This window comes from Psammomys obesus, unplaced genomic scaffold (assembly GCF_907164565.1).
Source record: "Psammomys obesus unplaced genomic scaffold, mPsaObe1.curated_primary_1811, whole genome shotgun sequence".
NCBI classification, from domain to species: Eukaryota; Metazoa; Chordata; class Mammalia; order Rodentia; family Muridae; genus Psammomys; species Psammomys obesus.
In genome coordinates this window covers 5,955,581-5,978,402 of record NW_026590701.1, presented here as the reverse complement: position 1 = coordinate 5,978,402, position 22,822 = coordinate 5,955,581, and the positions used below count along the sequence as shown (strand labels likewise).

Genomic DNA, 22,822 nt, shown 5'->3' with positions numbered 1-22,822 from the left:
ATATTCATTGAGTGTCTTCTACATGCACGGCATTTTACATGAGAAAATATTGTTATAGACAATGCTTTGGAAACAGTCTTAGTCTTGATGCTCTTTATACAGAGAAAAGGGGAGCCAACCAAAAAATTTATCGGGGAGGAAAGAGGAAAAAGAGAGGGAAAGGGATAGGAACATGAGAGAGAAGGAGAAGAAAGAGGAGGAGAGGATGAGAGGACAGGGCTGTTGATGGAGGTCAAGGGGGAGACTGAGAGCCCACAGATACACTGGTTAAGTGGTTTCTGAATGAGCTGAGAAAAAGTCAACTCTGATGTGTAATAAATGCTGGGAGGTCATTCACTTCAAGCAAGAGGTAACCATGTCACAAATGAGAATGGTGACAATAAACATAGCAAACACAAGCAGTTGGCCTTGATTTGGAGAGAATTCTCTCCTTTTTTAATTGATTAGTTTTTTTTTTAGCATTATTCTTTTTATTAATTCTTTTTATCAATTACAATTTATTCACTTTGTATCCCCCTGTAGCTTCCTCCCTCCTCCCCTCCCAACCCCACCCTCTCTCCTTCATCTCCTCCCATGCCCCTCCCCAAGTCCACTGATACTGGGAGGTCTTCTTCCCATTCCATCTGACCCTAGTCTATCAGGTCTCATCAGACTGGCCACATTGTCTTTCTGTGTGGTCTGGTAAGGCTGCTCCCACATCAGGGGGATTTGCTCAAAGAGCCAGCCACTGAGTTCATGTCAGATACAGTCCTGTTCCCATTACTAGGGACCCACTTGGAGATTGAGCTGCCATGGGCTACATCTGTGCAGGAGTTCTAGGTTATCTCCATGCATGGACCTTAGTTGGAGTATCAGTCTCAGAAAAGACTCCTGGGCCCAGAGTTTTTGGATTTGTTTCTCTCCTTGTGGAGCGCCTGTCCTCTCCAGGTCTTCCTATCTCCCCCTTCTTTCATAAGATTCCCTACACTCTGCCCAAAGTTTGGCTATGAGTTTCAGCATCTGCTTTGATGGAGATAATTCTTTTAAAATGAAAATATAAGTAATTTCAATGCAAATTACTATAAGTGTCTGTTCTGGGAAATAGTTTGAATAATTTTAATTACATACATATTAATAATACTCCTTTGTGAATTATTGGGTTTTCTTGCTATATAGAAATATATTTTAATGACCAAAGCAACTTTTTAAACTTTCTTTCCTTTCTTTCTTTCTTCCTTTTTTCTTTCTTCCTTCCTTCCTTCCTTCCTTCCTTCCTTCCTTCCTTCCTTCCTTCCTTCCTTCTTTCTTCTATTACAATTTATTCACTTTGAATCTCTGCTGTGCCCCCCTCCCTCATCTCCTCCCAATCCCACCCTGCTTGCCTCTTCTCCTCCTATGCCCCTCCCCAATCCACTGTTAAGGGAGGTCCTCTTCCACTTCTATCTGACCTTAGCTTATCAGGTCTCATCAGGACTGACTGCATTATCTTCCTCTGTAAGGCTACATCCCCCAGGGGGAGTTATCAGACAGCCTGCCACTGAGTTCATGCCAGAGACAGCCCCTGCTCCCTTTACTAGGGAACTCACTCAGAGACTGAGTCTATGGGCTATATCTGAGCAGGGTCCCCTCCTTGCATGGTCCTTGGTTGGGATATCAGTCTCTGCAGGGACCCTGGGCCTAGGATTTTTGGCTCTGTTCTCCTTGTGGAGCTCCTGTCCCCTCTAGGTCTTTCCATCTCCTCCCTCTTTCATAAAATTCCCTGTACTCTGCCCAAAGTTTGGCTATGAGTTTCAGCCTCTGCTTTGATATCTTGATCAATAGAGTCTTTCAGAGGCCCTTTGTGGTAGGCTCCTGTCCTGTTCCCTGTCTTCATCAACCTGGCTCTTTCTCAGAAAATTAGTTATGGTGGCTACCTCAAGATCCAGCTGTACCACTCCTAGGCATATATCTGAAATATGTTCAACTATACAACAAAGACATTTGCTTAACCATGTTCATAGCAGCTTTATTTGTAACAGCCAGAATCTGGAAACAACCCAGATGTCCCTCAACAGAGGAATGGATACAGAAATTGTGGTACATTTACACAATGTAATATTATTCAGCTATTAAAAACAAGAAAATCATGAAATCTGCAGGCAAATGGATGGAACTAGAAAAGATCATTCTGAGTGAGGTATCCCAGAAACAGAAAGACACACATGGTATATACTCACTCATAAGTGGTTATTAGATATATAATATAGAATAAATATACTAAAATCTATACTCCTAAAAAAAATAAACAACAAGGAGGACTCTTGGGAAGATGCTCAATCCTCAGTCAGAAGGGCAAATGGGATAGACATCAGAACCAAAGTAATGTTTTTAGTTTCTTTCTAAATCTATTCTGATGTACAAATGTTATGTTGGGTCTTAAGTGTCTCCCAATGGCCATAAGCTCAAGGCATGATTACCAGACAGTGGTACTTTTGAAAGACATTGAAACCTTCAGCAGGTTGCACCCAGTAGAAGAAAGTGGCTTATCGGGTTGTGTTCTTGAAGGGGATGTTGGGATTCTACTCTCCGTCTCTCTTTAAGCTTTCTTGTCACCACTAGGTGAGAACATTTGTTCTATCAGGTGTTCCTTGCCTGGATGTTTTACTTCACATAGGACAAAATCTTTCCTCCCTTTAAAGTGATTTATCTCAGGCTTTCGTCTCATCAATGCAAAGCGTAATAACATAACCTAACAATAGTGTGTCTTATTCTGCTGACTACGTGTAATACTTCAATTATGACTGGGGGGACTTGATTTTATCAGTGGTGTTACATGGCTTTCCTTCTTAATCTGGTATCTTACATGCCAACCAATTATTTTATACATGGAGAATCAGATCTGACATTATCAAGGTTCCAGGTACTTGGCAATCACTATGTCAACCTTAAACATCTGCTCAGCTCTATTACAAAAATGCTTCCAACACCTTGGATACAGAAAATCGGTATTTTATAGACATGTCAGGACCAATTAAATTAGTAAAATTGAAAAAAATGAATGCTTAAAAATTAGTGTTATGATTATCTAGGCTGTAAATAAAATTTGCAACAGATAAGGAATTATTGGGGTGTATAGCAATATTAAAAATGAAAGGATATATTCTACATAGGAAAAAGCTGTCACTGGAGAAAATCAGTGGGGTGCCTTAATTCATTAAGAATATTTTGCCAAACTCTACTGTTGATAGAAAATTTGATTTGGTGTAATAATGATGTGTATCTCTTGTAGGGAAAATGAAACTTAATTAACCCTTGATAAATGAGTGAATGGAATTCATGCAGTAAAAGCATACACAAGTTTTATTACCTTTAAAGGCTCTAAACATTAGAAGACAATTAAAATTCTTTTTTATATAGGTCAACTACATCTTATCAGCATTTTCATATTAAAACCCAATTTCTAACATACTCAACCCAATTTTTCATCAAAACTTAGTCCCTGGAGATGTTGTCCATAATAATCAGTGTGCCTGTGTAAAGATTTGTTTCCGATTTCTTCTTTCTTTGCTTGTTTGTTTCATTGGGACGGGATTTCTCTGTGCAGTCCTGCCTGTCCTGTACACCACATTGCCTTCAAACGCAGAGCTCCGCCTGCCTCTGCCTTCCAAGAGCTGGATTAAAGGCGTGTGCCATTACACCCAGCTCCACAGCTGATTACATCAAGAAATCTTTGACTGATCTAAAACTTTCCATGGACTTTGAATGAACTAGGATTTTGAATGAATTTATTTTTATACATCTGAATCTGAGCATTTGTTGTAGAATCTATATGAGTATCAGTGTTCGAAATCATCCCCATGTGACCCAATACAAGATATGAAAGACTTTCAGTTTTGAATGGCAGACAATACAACTCACAGTTTTCTAGAGCTGTGTGGTTGCAGATGTAGCTTTTGTCCATCTGGTATTCAGTCGCCACAGAGGAGAATTCAATGTTTCCAACATTCAAGATGGCGGCGAGCACACTATACACGCTTCCAAGTTGCTAAAATACATCAGAAATTGTAGCATCAAATACGGACTAAAGCAATGTGGGGACTATGGCTGAGGGCAGATGGAGGCATATCCTTAGGTTCCAGCACAAGAAGCTCTCCTTGCATACTGTGATGGCAGATTAAGTCCAAAGTAGGCAAGAATTCATGTAGGCTCAGCCTCATTCATTACTAAACTTTAAAGACCAGCATAAGCATTTAAATGCTTAAAACATTTTATGAATTTTAATATGTACCAAAAAAGAAATGAGGCACACTCCTCAGAGGAAGTAGACCTATCTGTTAGGTTACAGGTAATCTATGCATGCGAAACTTTAGAACTTAGTGTCATTTTTATTACATATATATTTTCTACAGGCTATCTTAGAAGTGAAGTGATGTGTGCAGACAGAGGAATGTCTAAGAAGAATCAAAAGATCCTAGCACCTAGATCTAAGGACACGTAATCATTAAGACTAGGTATAAAAACTATAGGCTACAGCTCAGAGTTTATAGTGTTTGTTACTAATTAGCATAGAATTTTAATGTTCAGTAACACACCCCACCACACCCACGCATGCACTCATGTGGTTCTCTGTGAAGACACCAAGGAAACTTGTTAAGGACTCTCTTCAAGTCATGGTATTATTCAGACTACCTTCATGGTGCAGGAGGCTCAGAAGACAGAAAACCATGGTCCCAACTTAGCATGCCTTGCAACTGTAGTGATGGGTCTCAGAGAAGCCTAGCCTCAGGTGGTATAGTTATGACAAGGGAGAAATGGAATTATTCACAGCATAAAGACTCTTCTATCCTCCAAACTACCTCCCTACATGTCCATTTCCAGGGCTCACAGCCCTTAAAGAACCTAAAGTAATTTGGGTTTGATAGTAAGTGAAATATTTATGCTTACATACAACATCAAGAAAACTCTGATGGATCTAAAACTTTCTCCATGGACTTTGAATGAACTGGGATTTGAATCCTGCCTCCCAGCTCACAGGATGCACTGTCCTTTTCCACTGGTGAGCTAATCTTCAGTGTGGATGTCACCAAACGAGTGAAGGAACCCAAGACCCAGTGACCTTAATGTTTGTGACCCCTGCTCACAGAAAGTAGACCGTAAGACGAAAACTACCAGCATCATAAATCTCAGAGACAAGACTGACCACCTTACCAGAGGGATGAGAGTAAATCTTGGAACAGCTGACTGCCTTTGTTTCCATCCTTACATAACATGCAGGCTGGAGGTGAGATGTGAGAAAGATCTTTAGGATAGCTGTCTACTATCTTCTCAGATCACTGGCTCCCTGAACAAAACGATTCAACTCCTGTTTGTACCTGTGTGAGGGGCAGCAGGGCCACTTACAACACCAGGTAAAAGGAACTGATAGACGAGAAGGTCAAATTAACATTTGCAGCTGTTCTACATACGGGATTCTCTGTGCTCTCTTCTCAGGCCGATTCTGCAGACAGCATAGTAAAATAACTTACCTGCAAAGACTAGAGTGACATCCAAGAACTTGCTGGCTTTGGTCATAAGATCACAGACCTTAGAAAGTCAAAAGTGCCTCAAAAATTAGCCATCCCAGCCCTCCTTTACTGAATGAGAAAACAAAAAGCCCATTTATTGGTTTAAATTCACAACCAGAAATAGTCAACGCCAAGGACTTCAACCCAGGGTCAGTGATTCCCTAGCCGGGAATTAGTCTACTGCAGTTGCCTCTTTGGTCTCTTTCATCAGTTCAAGTTATTAATAATGGCTGAATCATGCAATTCTAGAATTGTAAATTGTTTTATGATTTTTGAATGAAAACCATAACTATTTATTATTGTGCCATCAGATTTTTACTTTTGTATTACTAGTAAATGATGGGTAGAAGGGGCATGCATATTCCTTCCATAATTAGCACAACTAACCCTGACAACTGAAATATTCAGGGAAGCACAGGTGCTCTGTGTGATGCTTGAAAATGTTTAATTTTTTTCATAAATATTATTTGATTTCAACTAAAATTCTGCTGAGAATCCAAAGAAAACATGTCAGCCTATTATTTACTTTATACCATCAAAGGTATAAAAAACTAACTGAGAAAACAAGGGTCCTTCTTGTTTTAGACATAACACATGACTTTATGCAAAGAAAAACAAAAGTCTGTTTTTGTTTATTTGTTTTTTTTTGTTTGTTTGTTTTTGAGACAGGGTTTCTGTGTGTAATCCCGGCTGTCCTGTGCTTGCTTTGTAGACCAGGGTGGCCTCAAACTCATTGAGATCTGCCTGTCTCTGCCTCCTGAGTGCTGGGATTAAAGGCATTCGTCACCATGCGAGGCCAGAAGTCTCTGTTTTAAACGTGGACTAAATGGTATGGTAAAAATGTTGTGGAAATGAGTTGAATCATCAAACTTCTTGTTATATATTGCAAAAGTATAATATCAAAGTGGCTTAGGAAATCACAATGGCTTAAACATCTTGGAGTTTTTCCAATTTGTGTTATTTTTAGAGATTGTCTAACTTTGATTTGCCTGTTGTTACTTTGGTTTGTGCTGAATCACTAATGCACACATGAACTGTAAACCCTGTGGGTGTTGTCAACACTGATGACAGAAGAGGGGGAAGGAGAGAGAAAGCAGAGCTCCAAATGCTGTGCTGCAGGTAGCTGTGAAGACGGAATGCTGTGCTCAGAGGGGTGAGAATCGTGCTTCCTGCTGCTCGGCCCTTTACTGAAGCTCATCTTCCAGCTACTGACAAAGAGCAGTTCCAAGAAAGCCAGGAGTGTAACAATTCCCATCTGGGATACAACAAAAATAAACACTCACTAAGTTCACGTCTACTGATTGTGAACCAGGCTACCTTCCTCTAACTCCCAGAGTCGGCCTAAGATGGGAAGAACATGGTGGGTCACCTTGAGCCAGAGCAACAGCTTCCGAAGAACAACCAGCACGGATGACGCTTCAGGCCAGAAACATGCTCTGGACTCTTCTAACCCAAGGTTCATGTTTAGATGCTCTCTACACTCTGGATATGTTTAAACTTGCAAAACACAGTTTGGCATGCATGGTAAGTCACAGGTTGATCCAAGCACAAGGAGTTTTCATGTAAGTGTTACTCAACATTGTCAGTCATCAAGAGAGATGTCAGTGAACACTGCCTTTTGAGAGTATGGCTTAGATATAAACAAACCAATTTAAAGTGGGTCCTTATTTCTAAGACAGAAAACTTTGGATCTGGAGGGACTGGTAAGAAGCTAGGGAGAGAAGTAAAAAAAATGGTGGTGCCAAATTTGAACTTGAACTCTGGCAGAGGCACTGGAAGTGAGTATTTCCAAGAAAGTGTCCGCAGAGGGGTGGAGTTATGTTTATGGTAGTTGTATCACAGTAGCAGATGTCTTCTTTGTACTTCTGCTGAAGCTAACTAGGATTTATAGTAAGATGAAACATCCAGGGGCAGAAGTGGGTAAGAAGATCTTTGGTTTTTGAGCAAGAATAGGAGCAAAAGATTCAAGACATTCCTGGTGGTACAGGCTATAATCCAAGCAGACTGAGGCAGGAGGATTATAAATTTAAGACCTATCTAGGCTACAGAGTGACTTTAAGGAGTTCAGGGCAAGCCTTAGTAGCTCAGAGATCTTATCTTCTCTTTAAGCCCAATTTTAATCCAAAAGTCACAATAGTATTTAACAATTCCAACAGTTTCAAGCCCAACACTTTAAATTCCACCTAAGAGTCAAATCATTATTTTAACTATGAGCTCTTATAAGATAAAAACTAAGTTAAATGCATCCAGCATAGAATGGCAATGTTGTTAGCCTTCATGGTACGCGGATGGAAGGCTGTTCGGGAAACTAACAACTCCAAGGCCTGGGAAAGCTGGACTAGAGATCCTATCTTAACAATAACAACAAAAGGGCTCAGTGGCACAGCATCTGCCTGACATGCACAAGACTATAAATTAAATCCCCAGTATGAAGGGGGAAAAAGTTTGAAGTGATCACTTCTGATACCTTGGACACTGAATAAGGCATTTTCTCTTGCTTGGTAAGGCAATGGTGAATAACATTGAAATGAAGGCAGATTTGCTTCAATCTGTGAATTTCATTCATTTATTTCAAACCATGCACTCCAAATTTAAACATACTAAGAATTTATTGGGCAGCTAAGTATGAGCCTATGTTCGGAAAAGAATGGAATCTTAATGAGGTATCTTTGCAGCTTCTCTTCCATCTCTGCATATCACCCACAGATGGCCAAAGTGCATAAACTCTGTGGCAGAGTTGCTTTCTCAGACTGAAAGCCATTATAAACATAGTTATTCATTAACAATAAAAAGATCTATTTCCCGACAGCACTCAGTCATCTCCATCTCCAGATGGAGTTTAGACCCTGTTCCCTAAAATTAAGACCAACAGCAAAGATTTCAATGTGACTGGACATCTATTCTTTAGACTACATGGAATATTTAGGCACAGACACTGCCAACATTACATGGGCTCTACAAGGAGTTCATTTACATCACAGTATGGTATTAGTCAAGCAAATTCCATCTCCGTACAATAATGCAATCATTCTGCTCTGTCCACTGCCATCACTTCTCTTTCTCATCCTCCTCTTCCTCCTCATTCTCCTCCTCCTCCTTTTCTTCCTGTGTTTGGAGTGCAGCTAGGCAAATGAGATCCACAGGGTATCTCTTTAAGAACCAGATGCTGTCTCACTGGAAGAAAATTCTTAATGGCATATGCCTTAGCTAAGGGCAAAGTCTGCAAGTTTCTTCAAAAGTTTTCAAAGAGATATTGGATATTTGTATCATTTTCAGGCTAGAGACAATTTTGTGAATTAACAGAGAAAAGAAAACTAATCACCTCTTTTTAAATTTTTGTTCTTGAAGTCACAGCATTATCAAGTCCCTAGGTAACAGCTACAGCTTGCTAGTTACAGAATAGAGAGCCTAAGCTGACAACTGAAAGACTCAGGTAGAGTTCAGAGAGAGAGAGAGAGAAGAGAGAAAGAGAGAATCATTCAAAAACAAGGATAATCAAGTTGCTGTGTCTACTCCTAATTAAAAAAGTTTTTCAGCTTTAGTTGGAAGCTGTGAATGAAGCTTGAGATGTATTCAACTTTGACTGCCACTGAATTTAGACATAATCTCCTTTGTCTTTATAATTTACTATCTTGTTGCAAAAATAGAGAACTCTTTTGGGAGAAGCCATTGTAATAATGTTACCCCCCATTCCAGGAGGAGTTAATTCTCCTTCATTGGCTTCTGAAACAAATTTTCAGCCCCCTCAAATTGCCTCTCACTAACTTGTCCTTATAATCAGTTAGTACATTTAGAAAGTAGCATGTGTATTCAGAACTTGGTCCTGAAACCTTAAATGCTAAGGCTATAAAAGTGGCCATATCTCTCCATCAAAGGTAAATTCCTTTAGGCTCTGGAGAAAGCCTCATTAGAAAAATCCACCATTCAACAAAGACATTTGCTCAACTATGGTCATAGCAGCTTTATTTGTAATAACCAGAGTCTGGAAACAACATAGATGTCCCTCAACTGAAGAATGGATGAAGAAATTGTGGCATATTTACACAATGGAATGCTACTCAGCTATTAAAAAAAAGAAATCATGAAATTTGCAGGCAAATGAATGGAATTAGAAAATATCATCCTGAGTGAGGTAACCCAGAAACAGAAAGACAGGCATGGTATACACTCACTTACAAGCAGATATTAGTCATGTAATATAGGACAAAATCCACCTAAAGACTAAAACACTAAAATCCACCTAAAGACCTGAAGAAGCTAAACAACGAGGAGGACCCTAGGGAGGATGCTTAAATCTCATTCAGAATGGCAAACAGGATAGACACCAGAAGTGGTGGAAGAGAGGAAACAAGATGGGAGCCTACTATAGAGGGTCCTTCCTCTGAAAGGTTCCACCTAACAGGGGATGAAAGTAGATACAGAGACTCACAGGCAAACTTTGGGCAGAGTGGAGGGAGTCTTATGGAAGAATGGGGGAATAGAAGGACATGGAGGGGACAGGAGCCCCACAAGAGGACCAACAAAGCTAAAGGATCTGAGTCCAGGTGGTCCTGCAGAGACTGATGCACCAACCAAGGACCATGCATGGAGAGGACCTAGACCCCCTGCTCAGATGTGGCTGATTGGCAGCTCAGTCTCCAGGTGGGTGCTGGAGTAAGGGGAATAGGGGCTGCCTCTGTCATGAACTCTATTGCCTGCTCTTTGATCACTTGCCCCTGGCAATACGGCCTTGCCAGGCCACAAAAGAAGAGGATCCAGGCAGTCCTGATGAGACTTGATAAGCTATGGATAGATGGCAGAGAAGGAGAACTCCCTCTTTCAGTGGACTAGGAGAAATGGGTAGGAGAAAAGAGGGAGGGGAGAACTGGGAGGAGTTGAGGGAGGGGGCTTCAATCAGGATATATAATGAATAAATTTTGAAAAAAAATAAAAATTAAAAAAGAAAAATCTGCCTTAAAAATGTCTCATAACAGTCATTCCTTAGGCAATGACAAATGAGATTGTTAAATTGTTCATTGTGATAGATACTGTCTGATACCTTAACAGTGGCTGCCCTAAAGTAATTTTGATTTCTGGTGTCTTTAAGTTAGTGTAGTTAATGCATCATTTCAATTCGTATGCCCCTTATACAAAAACAAAACTCTATTTTCAAGTAGTCTCTCATTCTTTTTTTTAAATAATTTATTTTAAATTTATTTTATGTGCATCAGCGTGAAGGTGTCAGATCCCTTGGAAGTGAGCTGCCATGTGGGTGCTGGGAATTGAACCCGGGTCCATTTGGAAGATCAGACAGTGCTCTTAACCACTGAGCCATCTCTCCAGCCCCGTAGTCTCTCATTCTTAATGGAATAACTGAATACTGCTTCAGTCTATATATGGTGTTTTAACAAACAGACTTGAGAATCTACCTGTTGCCACTGTCACAGCAACAAAAATCCACATTTGGAGATTCCTCTTAGAAGCCAATTTTTGTCTTTGTTGCATATCACCTCTATGGAAACTGAGCTGCCAATCAACTACATTTGAGCAGAGGGTCTAGGTCCTCTCCATGCATGATGGTTGGTGCATCAGTCTCTGCAGGACCCCCTGCGCTCAGATCCTTTAGCTTTGTTGGTCTCCTTGTGGGGCTCCTGACTTCTCCCTGTCCTTCTAGCCCCCTCTTCTTCCATAAGACTCCCTGTGCTCTGTGTCTCTGCATCTGCTTCCAAATGTTAGCATTTCTAAATGTGTTCATCTGGAGACCAGGGAGGATTTCAAGTATACTATTCTATCACGGTCAAGCTTATTTTCTCGAGTCAGGGTCTGCTGAGCCTCTCTTGACCTGGAGCTAAGCTGGCCCAGCCTCCGCCCCTCAGGATGGTAGGTTACATGTCCATGCCCAGCTCTGTGTGTGGGTTCCGGAGAGGTGAACTCAGCTCGCCATGCGTGTACACTTAGTGTTCCCATTTGTCGAGCAACCTCCTCAGCCCTGTTTGGTGTCTGTGACAGGGTCTCACTCTGCAGCCTAGGCTGGCCTCAAACTCATGATCCCCCTGCCTCTGCCTCCCCAGTGCTAGCTCAGCAACAGAGGACAACAGGAGAGATACTCTGTCTCAACCAAGCTGAAGGGCTAGGACCAACAACAGCCAAGGTTGCCCTGTGACCTCTGCACACGAATTGTGGCATGTACACACCCACACCCACACCCCCCCCCCCCCACACAGCACTCACCAACCTCACTGGGACAACCCCCCCCCCCACCCCCCCCCCCCCCCCCACATATATATATATATATAGGTTCAATATGACACCCCCCCACTGCCCCAACACCACACACCTACACCCCCCCACCATACACACCCCCACCCCCACTCCCACTGCCCCCCATCCCTCCTCCCCACACCAAGACTTAAAACCTTGTATAATCATAATTAATGACAAACAGAAAGAGTAATAAACCCCATACAGGTGGAGAGGTTGAAAGAAAATACTCTAAGTAGTGTTAGAGACCAGAAGCTGCAGCTGCCTCCAACTGAGATAGTGAGGAAGGGTCAGAATAATAATAATAAAAAAGATAGGCTTTATACTAAAGAAAGAAAACAGAGAAAATGACGACAGGCAGCAAACACCAAAAATCAGGCCAAGCTGAAGGGCCTCACAGCTCCCTGGTGGGGGGCGAAGAATCAGACACCACATCCTAAGGGACACATGGATAAACCAGGGACCAATAAGGAAGGGGGGTAGGAGTGGCAATCGAGGAGGGGATGAATTGTGACAATGAATAATGCTACATACATATGAAAATGACCTCATAGAGCACAGTCTGAATGCTAAATTTAAAAATTAATTAAGAAGAAGGAAAAAAGCTAAGTAGCCCTGGTGAAAAGGAGATTGGCAGTCCTAAACACAGGACAAACCCACAGCTATCACAGCCTGAAATAGAATTCCAGGTTTTGGTGAGAAGGTGCCTCTAGCACAGTGGTTCTCAATCTGTGGGTGGCAACCCCTTTGCAGGGTGGGGATTGCATATCATCACATATCCTGCATATCAGATATTTATATTATGATTCATAACAGTAGCAAAATTATGCTTATGAATTAGCAATGAGAATAACCACAATACGAGGAACTGTATTAAAGGGTCACAGCATTAAGAAGGTTGAGAACCACTGAGCCAGCGGAATATCAGCAGTAAAAGCCTGTTGTCATCTGTAGGACTCCTGAGGCCAAGGTGGACACTGTCTTAAGAGGGAATGTATTGCTTAAAATGGTGCTTTCCTGGAACCTGACAACAGAGGATAGTCACAAGTCAGGATGATTGAATTTAACCTGCTCTAGTCACATGGTGAAGGACAGTCCTGTGAGCCAGCTGTGGATAGAAGGAGGGCTGGAGGACAAATCAGAAAAGCAGAAAGCAGCTTGGCTCCGGCAGCGACACCTGCAGAGAAAGGTGGCCCTCCACTCTGTGGCCAGGAGCAGAGCAGTCTACTGAGAATAACCCTGGAGTTTGACTCCTGAGCCTGAGGTCAGCTGGTGATCCACCACAGAGTCTGTGATCTCTAAAGCTCAAAGCAGAGTCCTTGATATCCAGGGCACATCCCTCCAGCCAGGTGACCAGTCAACACTTTGGGGGTGTGGAAAGAACGAAGACAGTGTCTGCACCTGTCTAGATCTTGGTGCTGAGGTTGGTCCTACCCTATCCATCCTCTCTGGAGATCTGGCCTCCGGCCAAAAGATCAGCCATACCAGCGGGTACAGTCTGTGAACTCTCAGGCTGGTGGGAGAAACTATTCATTTTGCAGACCTCAAAGTTGCTGTAGCTAACATGGGTACCCTAAGTGCAAAGGAGGAAACTACCATGGACATCAGGTGTTTGTCCAACAGGCTCAGTCTCAGCACAACCACAGGACAAGAGCCCACAAATTCCACCCTCCCACAAAAACTCACAGCTTCTAACTCCCAAGGACCTAGACAGTAACTGTGCCAACACTCATGTTTCCTCCTTTTTGTTCTGTTATTTTCCCCTTGTCTCTTCTTTGTATCATGTGCTTCTACTTTTTTGTTTCCATTTTTCTTTTGGTTGTAATAATGAAAAGACATGTCAGGTTTTTAATCTTTAATTATACATTCATACATTCATCTAATTTTTATTATGTATTTACCTTTATTGAGCTACCTTTTTATCTTTTTTTTTTTTCTTTTTAGTTTCCTGGGCTTTGCCATTTTTTTTATTTCTCAATATTTTTTATTGAGACAGGTATTATTATTGAGAGGTTAGTATGTTAAATACATTTCAAATGTAACAGTGTTGATTTTTTGATGATTCATATCATCTACCTTAGTTCATTACAAGGAAAGATAAATCTTTCCTTTTTTTAATTTTAATTTTTTATATTAATTACACTTTATCATTTTTTCAAAGAACAAACAATAATCCATCCAACCAGACAAAGAATCAGCAAAATACAAAGGATCAGTATACAATTCTCCATTATAATCTTAAGTAAAAATGGCTTCCGCTCACTAACCAAGATGCAGATACATATTAGCTTATGGACTAAGAGAGAGGATATGCTCTGTTTTCACTGTGTTTCTCTAAGAAACACACTTCAACAAAAAAGACACATGCAGAATGAGAAAGAAAGATGTAAGTCTAACTATCAAATGACTAGGAGTCCCAAGGTAGCTAGCATAGCTACATTGATACGAGATAAGGTAGGGCTATGTGTAAATATATCAGAAGAGATACAGAGGCCACCATATACTTGTGAGGGGAATGTTTACCAAGAAGATAGAACACTTGGAAATTTTGTGCACTGATTGGCGGGACTCCGATTTTCATAAGACAAGCATTAAATGGTGTGAAAATTCAGATAATTCCAGAGACAGCACTAGGAAGTGAGTTTAAAACTTCACTCTCATTTTTAGATAAGTCATTCAAGTGGAAAATCATTAAAGGAACTTCAGAGTTAAATTATAGTACAGCTGGGACGACTGATGAATTCATTCATAATACTTAACCTAACAGATAGGTTCTCAGTAGTCCAGTGATCCTCCTTCTCTAAAACAGATCACATCCTAGGTCGTAAACCAAATCTTAACAAATACAAAATAATCAAATAATTTCTTATGCCTTATCTTATTACAATGGAGATAAAACTAGGACTGAAAAGGAGGGAAAACTACATATATGTATGAAAAATGAACATTTTCTTTAATGACCAAAGAATCACTGAAAGAAAAAACACGGAAAAAAATTTAAAAAATTAGAATCAAATAAAAATAAGAGTAAAAATTATCAGAACTAAATGGATACAGCTATGAAAATTCTAAGATGAAAGGTTATAGCTATAAAAATTTGATCTCAAATAAATATTGTAATGATACTTATCAGAGTGCTATAAGAAAAGAACAACAGAGGACTTTGCTACCAATCCTGAAGACACCTGATAGACCAGTATCAGATGTAAGGGGAGGAGGTTGTCCCTTATCAGTGGACTTGGAAAGGGGCAGGGAGGAAATGGAGGGTGGGAGGGTGGGATTGGGAGGGAAAGAGGGAGTGGGATACAGCAGGGATGCAAAGTTAACAAACTGTAACTAATACTTAAAAAATAAAAATTAAAAAAAAGCAAATAACATATTCATGATAAAAAAAATCAAGTAAGAATGGATACAGAAATTGTGGTACATCTACACAATGGAATATTACTCAGCAATGAACAATAAGGAAATCATGAAATTTGCAGGTAAATGGTGGGAACTGGAAAGGATCATTCTGAGTGAGCTATCCCAGAAACAGAAAGACACACACGGTATATACTCACTCATATAGACATAAAATATAGGATAAACCTACTAAAATCTGTACATCTAAAGAAACTAATCAAGAGGGAGGACTCTGACTAAATTGCTCAATCCCCATCCTGAAAGGCAAAGAGGATGGACATCAGAAGAAGAAGAAAACAGGAAACAAGTTAGGAACCTGCCACAGAGGGCCTCTGAAAGGCTCTGCCCTGCAGACTATCAAAGCAGATGCTGAGACTTATGGCCAACTGTTGGGCAGAGTGCATGGAATCTTATGTAAGAAGTGCGAAATAGTAAGATATAGAGAGGACAGGAACTCCACAAGGAGAGCAACAGAACCAGAAAATCTGGACACAGGGGCCTTTCCAGAGACTCATACTCCAACCAAGTACTGTGCATGGAGATAACCTAGAACCCCTGCACAGGTGTAGCACATGGCAATTCAGTGTCCAAGTGGGTTACATAGTAATGGGAAGAGACTGCCTCTGACATAGACTGATTGACCTGCTCTTTGACCACCTCCTCCTGAGGGGGGAGCAGCCTTACCAGGCCACAGAAGATGACAACACAGCCACTCCTAATGAGATCTGAAAGACTAGGATCAGAAGGAAGGAGAGGGAGACCTCCCCTATCAGTGGACTTGGGGAGGGGCATGTGTGAAGAAGGGAGAAGGAAGGTGGGATTAGAAGGGGAGGAGGAAGGGGTGTATGAGGGGATACAAAATGAATAAAATGTAATTAATAAAAGTTAAAAAATGTAAAAAAAAAGAACAACAGAAACTTCAAAGATATGGAGATAATAATAATCATGATAGAAATTAATGAATGGAGATTAAAAGAACAACCTAGAGAATATATTGAACATATAGAATCAATCAGTGAGTTGTTTTTTTTTTTTGAAAAAAAAATAAGATAGTAAACTCTTAGATAAATTAACCAAAAGAAAGAGATGTTCCAAAGTTAGACAATTAGAGATGAAAGGTGGTACATTACAATAGATTTCAATGAAATTCACAGAATCAGTAAGTAATATCTTGAAAATTTTATAACAAAATACTAGGAGAACCTAAAAGAAATAGATAAACTCTATTTGACATACCAAAATTAAATCAATATGTTAACAAAACAAATAGTAAAAATGAAGAATATTAAAAACTTTCCTAAAAGAAAATCCTAAGACCCTATTGGAAGGATTCATTGCAAAAATTACTAAACCTTTCAAGAAGAGTTAACACCATTGCTCTTCAAATTGTTCTGTAACAGGAACAGTGCTAATGTCATGCAATGGAGCCAGCATTATACTAATACCAAACTGGAAATGAACAACAACAAAAAGAAAACTATAGACTATGTTTCCCAAGAAGGTGGTTCATAGATAAGAACTTTATGAATAGAATTCTTGCAAGCTGAATTCACTAAGCAGTCATGAACCATGAACAAGTTGGTTTCATTCTAGAGATGGAAAGATAGGTCAACATAGACATGTCAAGAAAACTTGAGAACTGAAATTACATGATATTTCATCAAATGCAGAAAAAAGGCCCTTGACGACGAAGTCCAACACACACCCCCTCCTAGAATAAACAAAACGTCAGAGAAACTAGAAGTGGAGGGTATGCACCTGAATAACATAAATGATATATACATGATAAACATATTAAATGAGGGAAATTGATGTTTTTCTCTTAAATCAGATTTGAAGCAAAATTGTCCAATTGCAGTGCTCAGAGTCATAGCTGGAACAACAAGACAAGTAAAAGAGATACAAGTGGAAATAGAGTAGCAAAGTTCCACTATTTGTTGATAATGTGATCGGACCCTTAAACAGCCCAATTCTCCAAGAAAATGCTTGGATCTGAGAAGCACGTTCAGTGCAGGAGCAAAATAAAAAACTGCTACCAGAAACCACCAGCTTTTCTAGACCTGCCAAGAAAGGAAATCAGCCAATTTCACTCATAATGATTTTGACATAACAAACGTAAAATACTTCAGAATAAGTGTAACCAAGGAGTTAAAAGACTTCCACAATGCAAACTTTAAGAGACTGAAGAAAATAAGTGAGATGCTAAAAAATGAAAAGATCTCCATGATCATGGGTGTGAATAATTTATTGTGAAGTGGCCTGTTACCAATAACCTACAAATTCAACAGAATCCCCACCAAAATCTGATTGGCATTAGAAAAAGTAATTTTAAAATTCATGTGAAGACAGAAATGACCCTGAACAAGAAACACAATAGAAGCACAAACCCTAAGTCTTTAAAACCTCAAATTATAATACAGAGCCACTGTAACAAAATTTGCATGGCAATGGCACAAGAACTAGCATGGAGACTAATGGAGTAGGATAAAGGTTTCAAAAATAACCTAGACATTTGCAGATGCTTTTTAAAAAAATGTGCCAAATGCATTTGACAAGAGATGGCCTCTTAAAATGTTGCCGAGAGAACTGTATTTCCAGATGTAAGTTAATAGAACTAGATACTTATGTCAGACCTACCCCAAATCAATTTACAATTAATCAAAGATGCAAGACCTGCAATTCTGAAATAGCCAGAGGCAAAGCATATCAACACACAGGCACAGCAAAGCCTTTATGAAAAGAATTCAAACTGTAGAGAAAATAACTCCATAAATTGACAGGTGGGGTTGCATGACATTAAAAAGGTCTGTACACAAAAGAAAATGAGACAGCTCACAAAATGGGGAAAAAATTGTCAGCTATACTTTAGACTAAGATTAAAATTTAAACTCCCTAGAGAAGTATAAAACTTCAATCTCAAACATAATCAATCAATAAATGGACTAATGAACTGAAAATGCAATTTTCAAAAGGAGAAATTTATATATCATTTGAAAAATATGGGATGGTCATTATGCTAAACAAAATAGACTAGACTCAGAAAGATAAAATATTACGTGGTTTCTCTCAAACAAGTGCTTTAGATTTAAATTTATATAAACATGCATGGACGTATGTGTGTTTATGTGAAACATGAATGTAGAAAGAGAGCTATGGTAGGTGGGAGAAGAGATGTAAATAAAAGTAGGAGAGGGCTCAAGGGAGAATAATGGAATAAAAGAAACGAAAAAGGATGGGGGAAGAAGTGGAGGGACAAAGGGGAACAGCAAGAGGGCAGTGGGGGAAAGATCATGACTGGGCAAAGAAAACGGTATAATTATATATATACATATATATATATAATTATATATATGTATAATTATATATATGTATATATATAGTAACATTTTCATAACATTTTCATATATATATTATGAAAATGTTACAATGAAGCCTAATAATTTATATGCTTCCTATAAGCATATTAAAAAAACTGAAATTAAAAAAATTTAGAAGATACAGGAAAAATTTAGGTAGTATGAGAAAATTTAGCAATCAGATCTATGACTTAAACGTGAGTTGATTTCCTAGCAAAATTCAAGTAACCAAAAAAGGACACAAAATATGAATAAGTATTAAGGAAAAATCAGAACCATGATGAGACTCTGTATTTGGGCTGAGGAGAAGGCTCAGTTGGCAGAGTACCTCCTGCAAGCACGAAGGCCCTAAACTAAGATCCCAAGAATCCCTATCTAAAAACTCGGCAGGCAGTGTATGTTGCTATGCAACTTTAGGCCGTAACTGGGGGTTGGAGGTAGAAGGATCCCTGAAGTTCATCTGTCAGCCAGGCTAGCCGAACTGAGGAGCTTTTTCCGGTTCAATGAGAGAGACCCTATCTCAAAGCATAGGTGGAGAACCATCAAGTCAGGACATCTGGGCCTGACCCCGCCTCTAAATGCACCTTCGTACGTATGTGCACATACCCACACATACGAACGCCCACACAATGGGAGTGGCTGTTACATAAAGCTGCGAGCACAGTTCCCGACATGGACTAACCAGTCAGTGAGTCAGCTAATTGTCACAGTTGGTGAGGACTTCGTAGAGATACTTACAAAAGCGGTTCAAATGCCTTTGGTACTTACCTCCATTGTGAAACCTATGACTTTGAAACATTGTTCAATTAATTCATACTGGGATTTATAGAAACAATTATTCATCATGTCTTGTACTGTTCTGAGGTTGTCATTTTGTAAATACCTGAAGAAAGTATGAGAGGAAGGATAAAATCTAAAATCACTCTGACAGAGAAAGCATCATCAAAGTACAACTGGAGGTATTACCTTGGAGGCTTATTTTCAGGCAATTTGTAAAGGGCTAGTTTCTTCTTTTCTGCTAACCCAGCATAAATGTAGTAAAAAATATGAAAATTTTTTTCTCCACTGGAAAAAAAGAGACATTTTTCAGGAAAGTGGTTAATATAAACATTTATTAACTGCTAAAATGACCCACCAATACTACTTTAGGACTGTGATTTACGGCATGGGTATGATATCTTGAACATTGCATTCTGGCTTTCTGTTGCTAATGCCATTATTTTCAACTGTAAGCATCATTAGGTGGCAGCTCTAAGTATCATGGCATTTGTGAGGGACTTTCCAGGAATTTTTCTAGATTCCAGGAACATAAAGGGAACGAGACATGTTGGAAGGGCCATGCTGTTTAAGGTTGCAGTCTTTCCAGTCTGGATAGCCATTCTCAGCTTGGCGATAAGGTGCCGGATTCCCTCTCCCCAGCAGGGCCTCCTGCTCTCTGCCTGATTTCATCTGGAGAGGGTCTCTAGACATAGATGCCCCAAACTACATTAGATATATGGCTTTTGACACAGCTCTGTGCTCTGCCCTCCCTGCGCCTATAGCTTTTGTTCTCCTGAATTGAAGTTGAACTAGCTCCCTAAAGTTGTTCCCAGAGTGTTTGGTCTCCATCGTGCTCTCGGCCTTCCAAACTCTATGCCTCACCTTCCTCTCCTCCTGCCTTCATGGGCTGGTGGCCAACAGCCCCTCAGGAAAGAGAAAACCCATGAAACACTGAGAAATTTTTAACTTTTAGGACCTCATGTGTCAGTAGGAGTGGCTAGAAGAAGATATAAGATGAATACCATGCCGGGTGAAAATGAGTACTATTACCTCAATTATCCTCTGCAAGTCCAAGGGCATGTTCTTCCCACTTTACACGTTCAGGAAAATGAAGCTTAGTGCAACCCATCTCAACCAGAGTCACAGAGCTGGTGGCTTTCCTGCATTCAGACAAGGTCTATCTCACTGCAGAGACCATATCTCCTCCACCTCTTTGTATTGTATTTCTGAGGCTCTGTTTTCCCATATATGTAAGGCACCTCCTAATAGTTCAAGTTCCATGACTCCCTGGTTCTAAGTATGAAGAACACTCCCCAGGTGTTGGAAAAAAATTCAGCTAAGGTAGCAGGGGTGACTCTCTAGCCTAGAATGTTCCATAGCACACTGGTTAGGACTTAGGGTTCTATGTCCTCTGCTTCTTCCTTCCAATTCCCACTGGCTTCCTACTGCTGTCTCTCCAGTCTCTCTTTTTGTTGCTTTAATTCACCTCCAATAATTCAAGTGGCTACATAGGAAGTGCTGGGATTTGCCTCTCTGTGGCATTCTTGTTCCTGTTTTCCTACTCATCCCTCCTATTTTAGGATGCTCCTAAATTCTGATTATGCCTTCCATTACCCCCAGGCTCAAGGTGGAAGTCCAGGAAGGGGCAGAAATTTTTCCAAGGGTTAAATGAATTATAATACCACAGACTCCAGGCAAGCCACACACACATTCCCTATTATTACTCTTCTTCACTTTAGCGTAAAGTTTAACCTCTCACAAAGCTTTAGGTGTATCCACAGAGGTGGAATCATTAGATACGGCATCACTGCCATGGACCCTCTCCTCCATGATACCATGTTGTGGCCTGACCTGGTTTGGGTCCCTTTCTGTCATTGCTCCCCACACATAAATGCTGGGCAGCTTCTCATGCCTCTTACTCCCTGCTTGTCTTCTTTACCTCTATACAGCTTGGGTAAGTGGGCTTTAGGGGTCATTGAAAGATTTAGAAAATGAATGATCATTATCAGGTCGATATTTTTACCTAAACAAGAACTTAAAAAAAAAAAAGCTTTTCCATATAAAGTCCATGGAAATGGAAAAGGCATGCTTTTTAATGTATTATTCTACAGAAATTATTTTACCAAAATGATCAGAAATGGCTTTAAAACTCTTCTATGTCTTTCTCTGATGTATTATAATCTTAATAGAGACAACTTTTGCATGCATGCATGCTGCTGCTACTACTACTATCTACTGTCACTTTTGAGAGGCCTCACCATGTCCCCCACGCCAGCCATGAATTCACAATACCTCTGCCTTAGCGTCTGCAGGCTGGAGATTAAGACTTGGAGCACCATACTCTAAGTCTTGTAAATACTTCATTGTTCCATCAAATGGAAATTTTTCTTAGAATAAATGTTAACTGAAACATAGCTGTATGGATTTATAAAGGTTTTTAAAGTGTTAAAATTTTCCCAGAGGTACAGGGGGATAGTTCAAACAGGGAGAGACTACAGGAAAAATACAGGTTTGGGAAGAATTCGGTTGACTTGGAATGCAACCAAACTGGAAAAGGTGAAGTCAGGTCAGAGTAAGAAGTACGTATTTGTGTGCTGATTTCACAGAACTATGTGAATTCATGACGCCAAAGAGACGATGAAGCGACAGTAGGGAGAAAAGGTAAATGCCTCAAGGATAAATCATGGTAAAAATAAACATTGTAGGGATGGATGAATAAAGTTATGAGAAGAAAAATGTATCACACAGAAAGAACAGGAATCAGGAGCATCCAGGCAGAGGGATCAAAGAAGTCAAGGTTTCAATGTTGGCTGCTGACCCAAGAGCAGACATATCCTTTACCTCACACTTTTTAACTTGAATTAATTTTGAGCAGTGTAGGGATGGAATCTGGGGCCTCATACATGCTGGGTAAGCACTGTCCTGCTGACAAAAACCCAGCTACACATCTTTCCTAGAAAGACACACAGATTTTCATCTTCAATTCTACCATCTGTTGCTCTTCTCAGGTGCCATGAGATGTCAAGAAGGCTATTACAGACAACATTGTTCATGGCAAAAGGGACCATGTAGACCTGGAAGTGGCCTGGGAACCTGGTAGGCTGGTGGAGACTGGGGATAGGAGAGGATGCAGAGAAAGCATGACCAGAATGTTTGATATACTGGTATAAAATTGTCAAAGGATAATTCTTTTTAAACTTAGAACAAAACTAAAAGCTTAGTTTAGTTTTCATCTATTTAGCACCACCAAATAATAAAGTTTCTCTAGGATTAGCACGCTATATAATTTATTTGCTTTGTTCTCTTGGCATCACATTGATTGCTCTGCATGTCACCTCTTACAGCATGTCAGTGATGCAATGTGTAATTAGTGAAGTGACTCATAAACGCAGACACAGACTTAGCAGATTTCTCCACCATTATCAGTTCACATTTACAAAGACTGTAATTGTACAAGGCCTGGCGTTTCTAAGGGAAGTGCACTGACCTTCAATGGATAAACAACTGGAGAGTTAGAGCAGCGAAGGTCCCTACACCTTC

At 40.0% G+C, this 22,822-nt stretch overlaps 1 protein-coding gene across 1 annotated transcript in view; it reads right to left on the bottom strand.

The window, feature by feature from the left end:
* The window catches only part of Myo3a (myosin IIIA), a 206,125-nt gene that overhangs the window by 86,338 nt on the left and 96,965 nt on the right, over positions 1-22,822 (bottom strand). The window contains exons 15-17 of the mRNA XM_055608590.1: positions 19,490-19,588; positions 19,292-19,406; positions 3,877-4,003 (exon numbers count right to left, since the gene is read on the bottom strand). Coding sequence (XP_055464565.1) covers positions 3,877-4,003; positions 19,292-19,406; positions 19,490-19,588 — 341 coding nt within the window. The remainder of the gene's footprint in view (positions 1-3,876; positions 4,004-19,291; positions 19,407-19,489; positions 19,589-22,822) is intronic.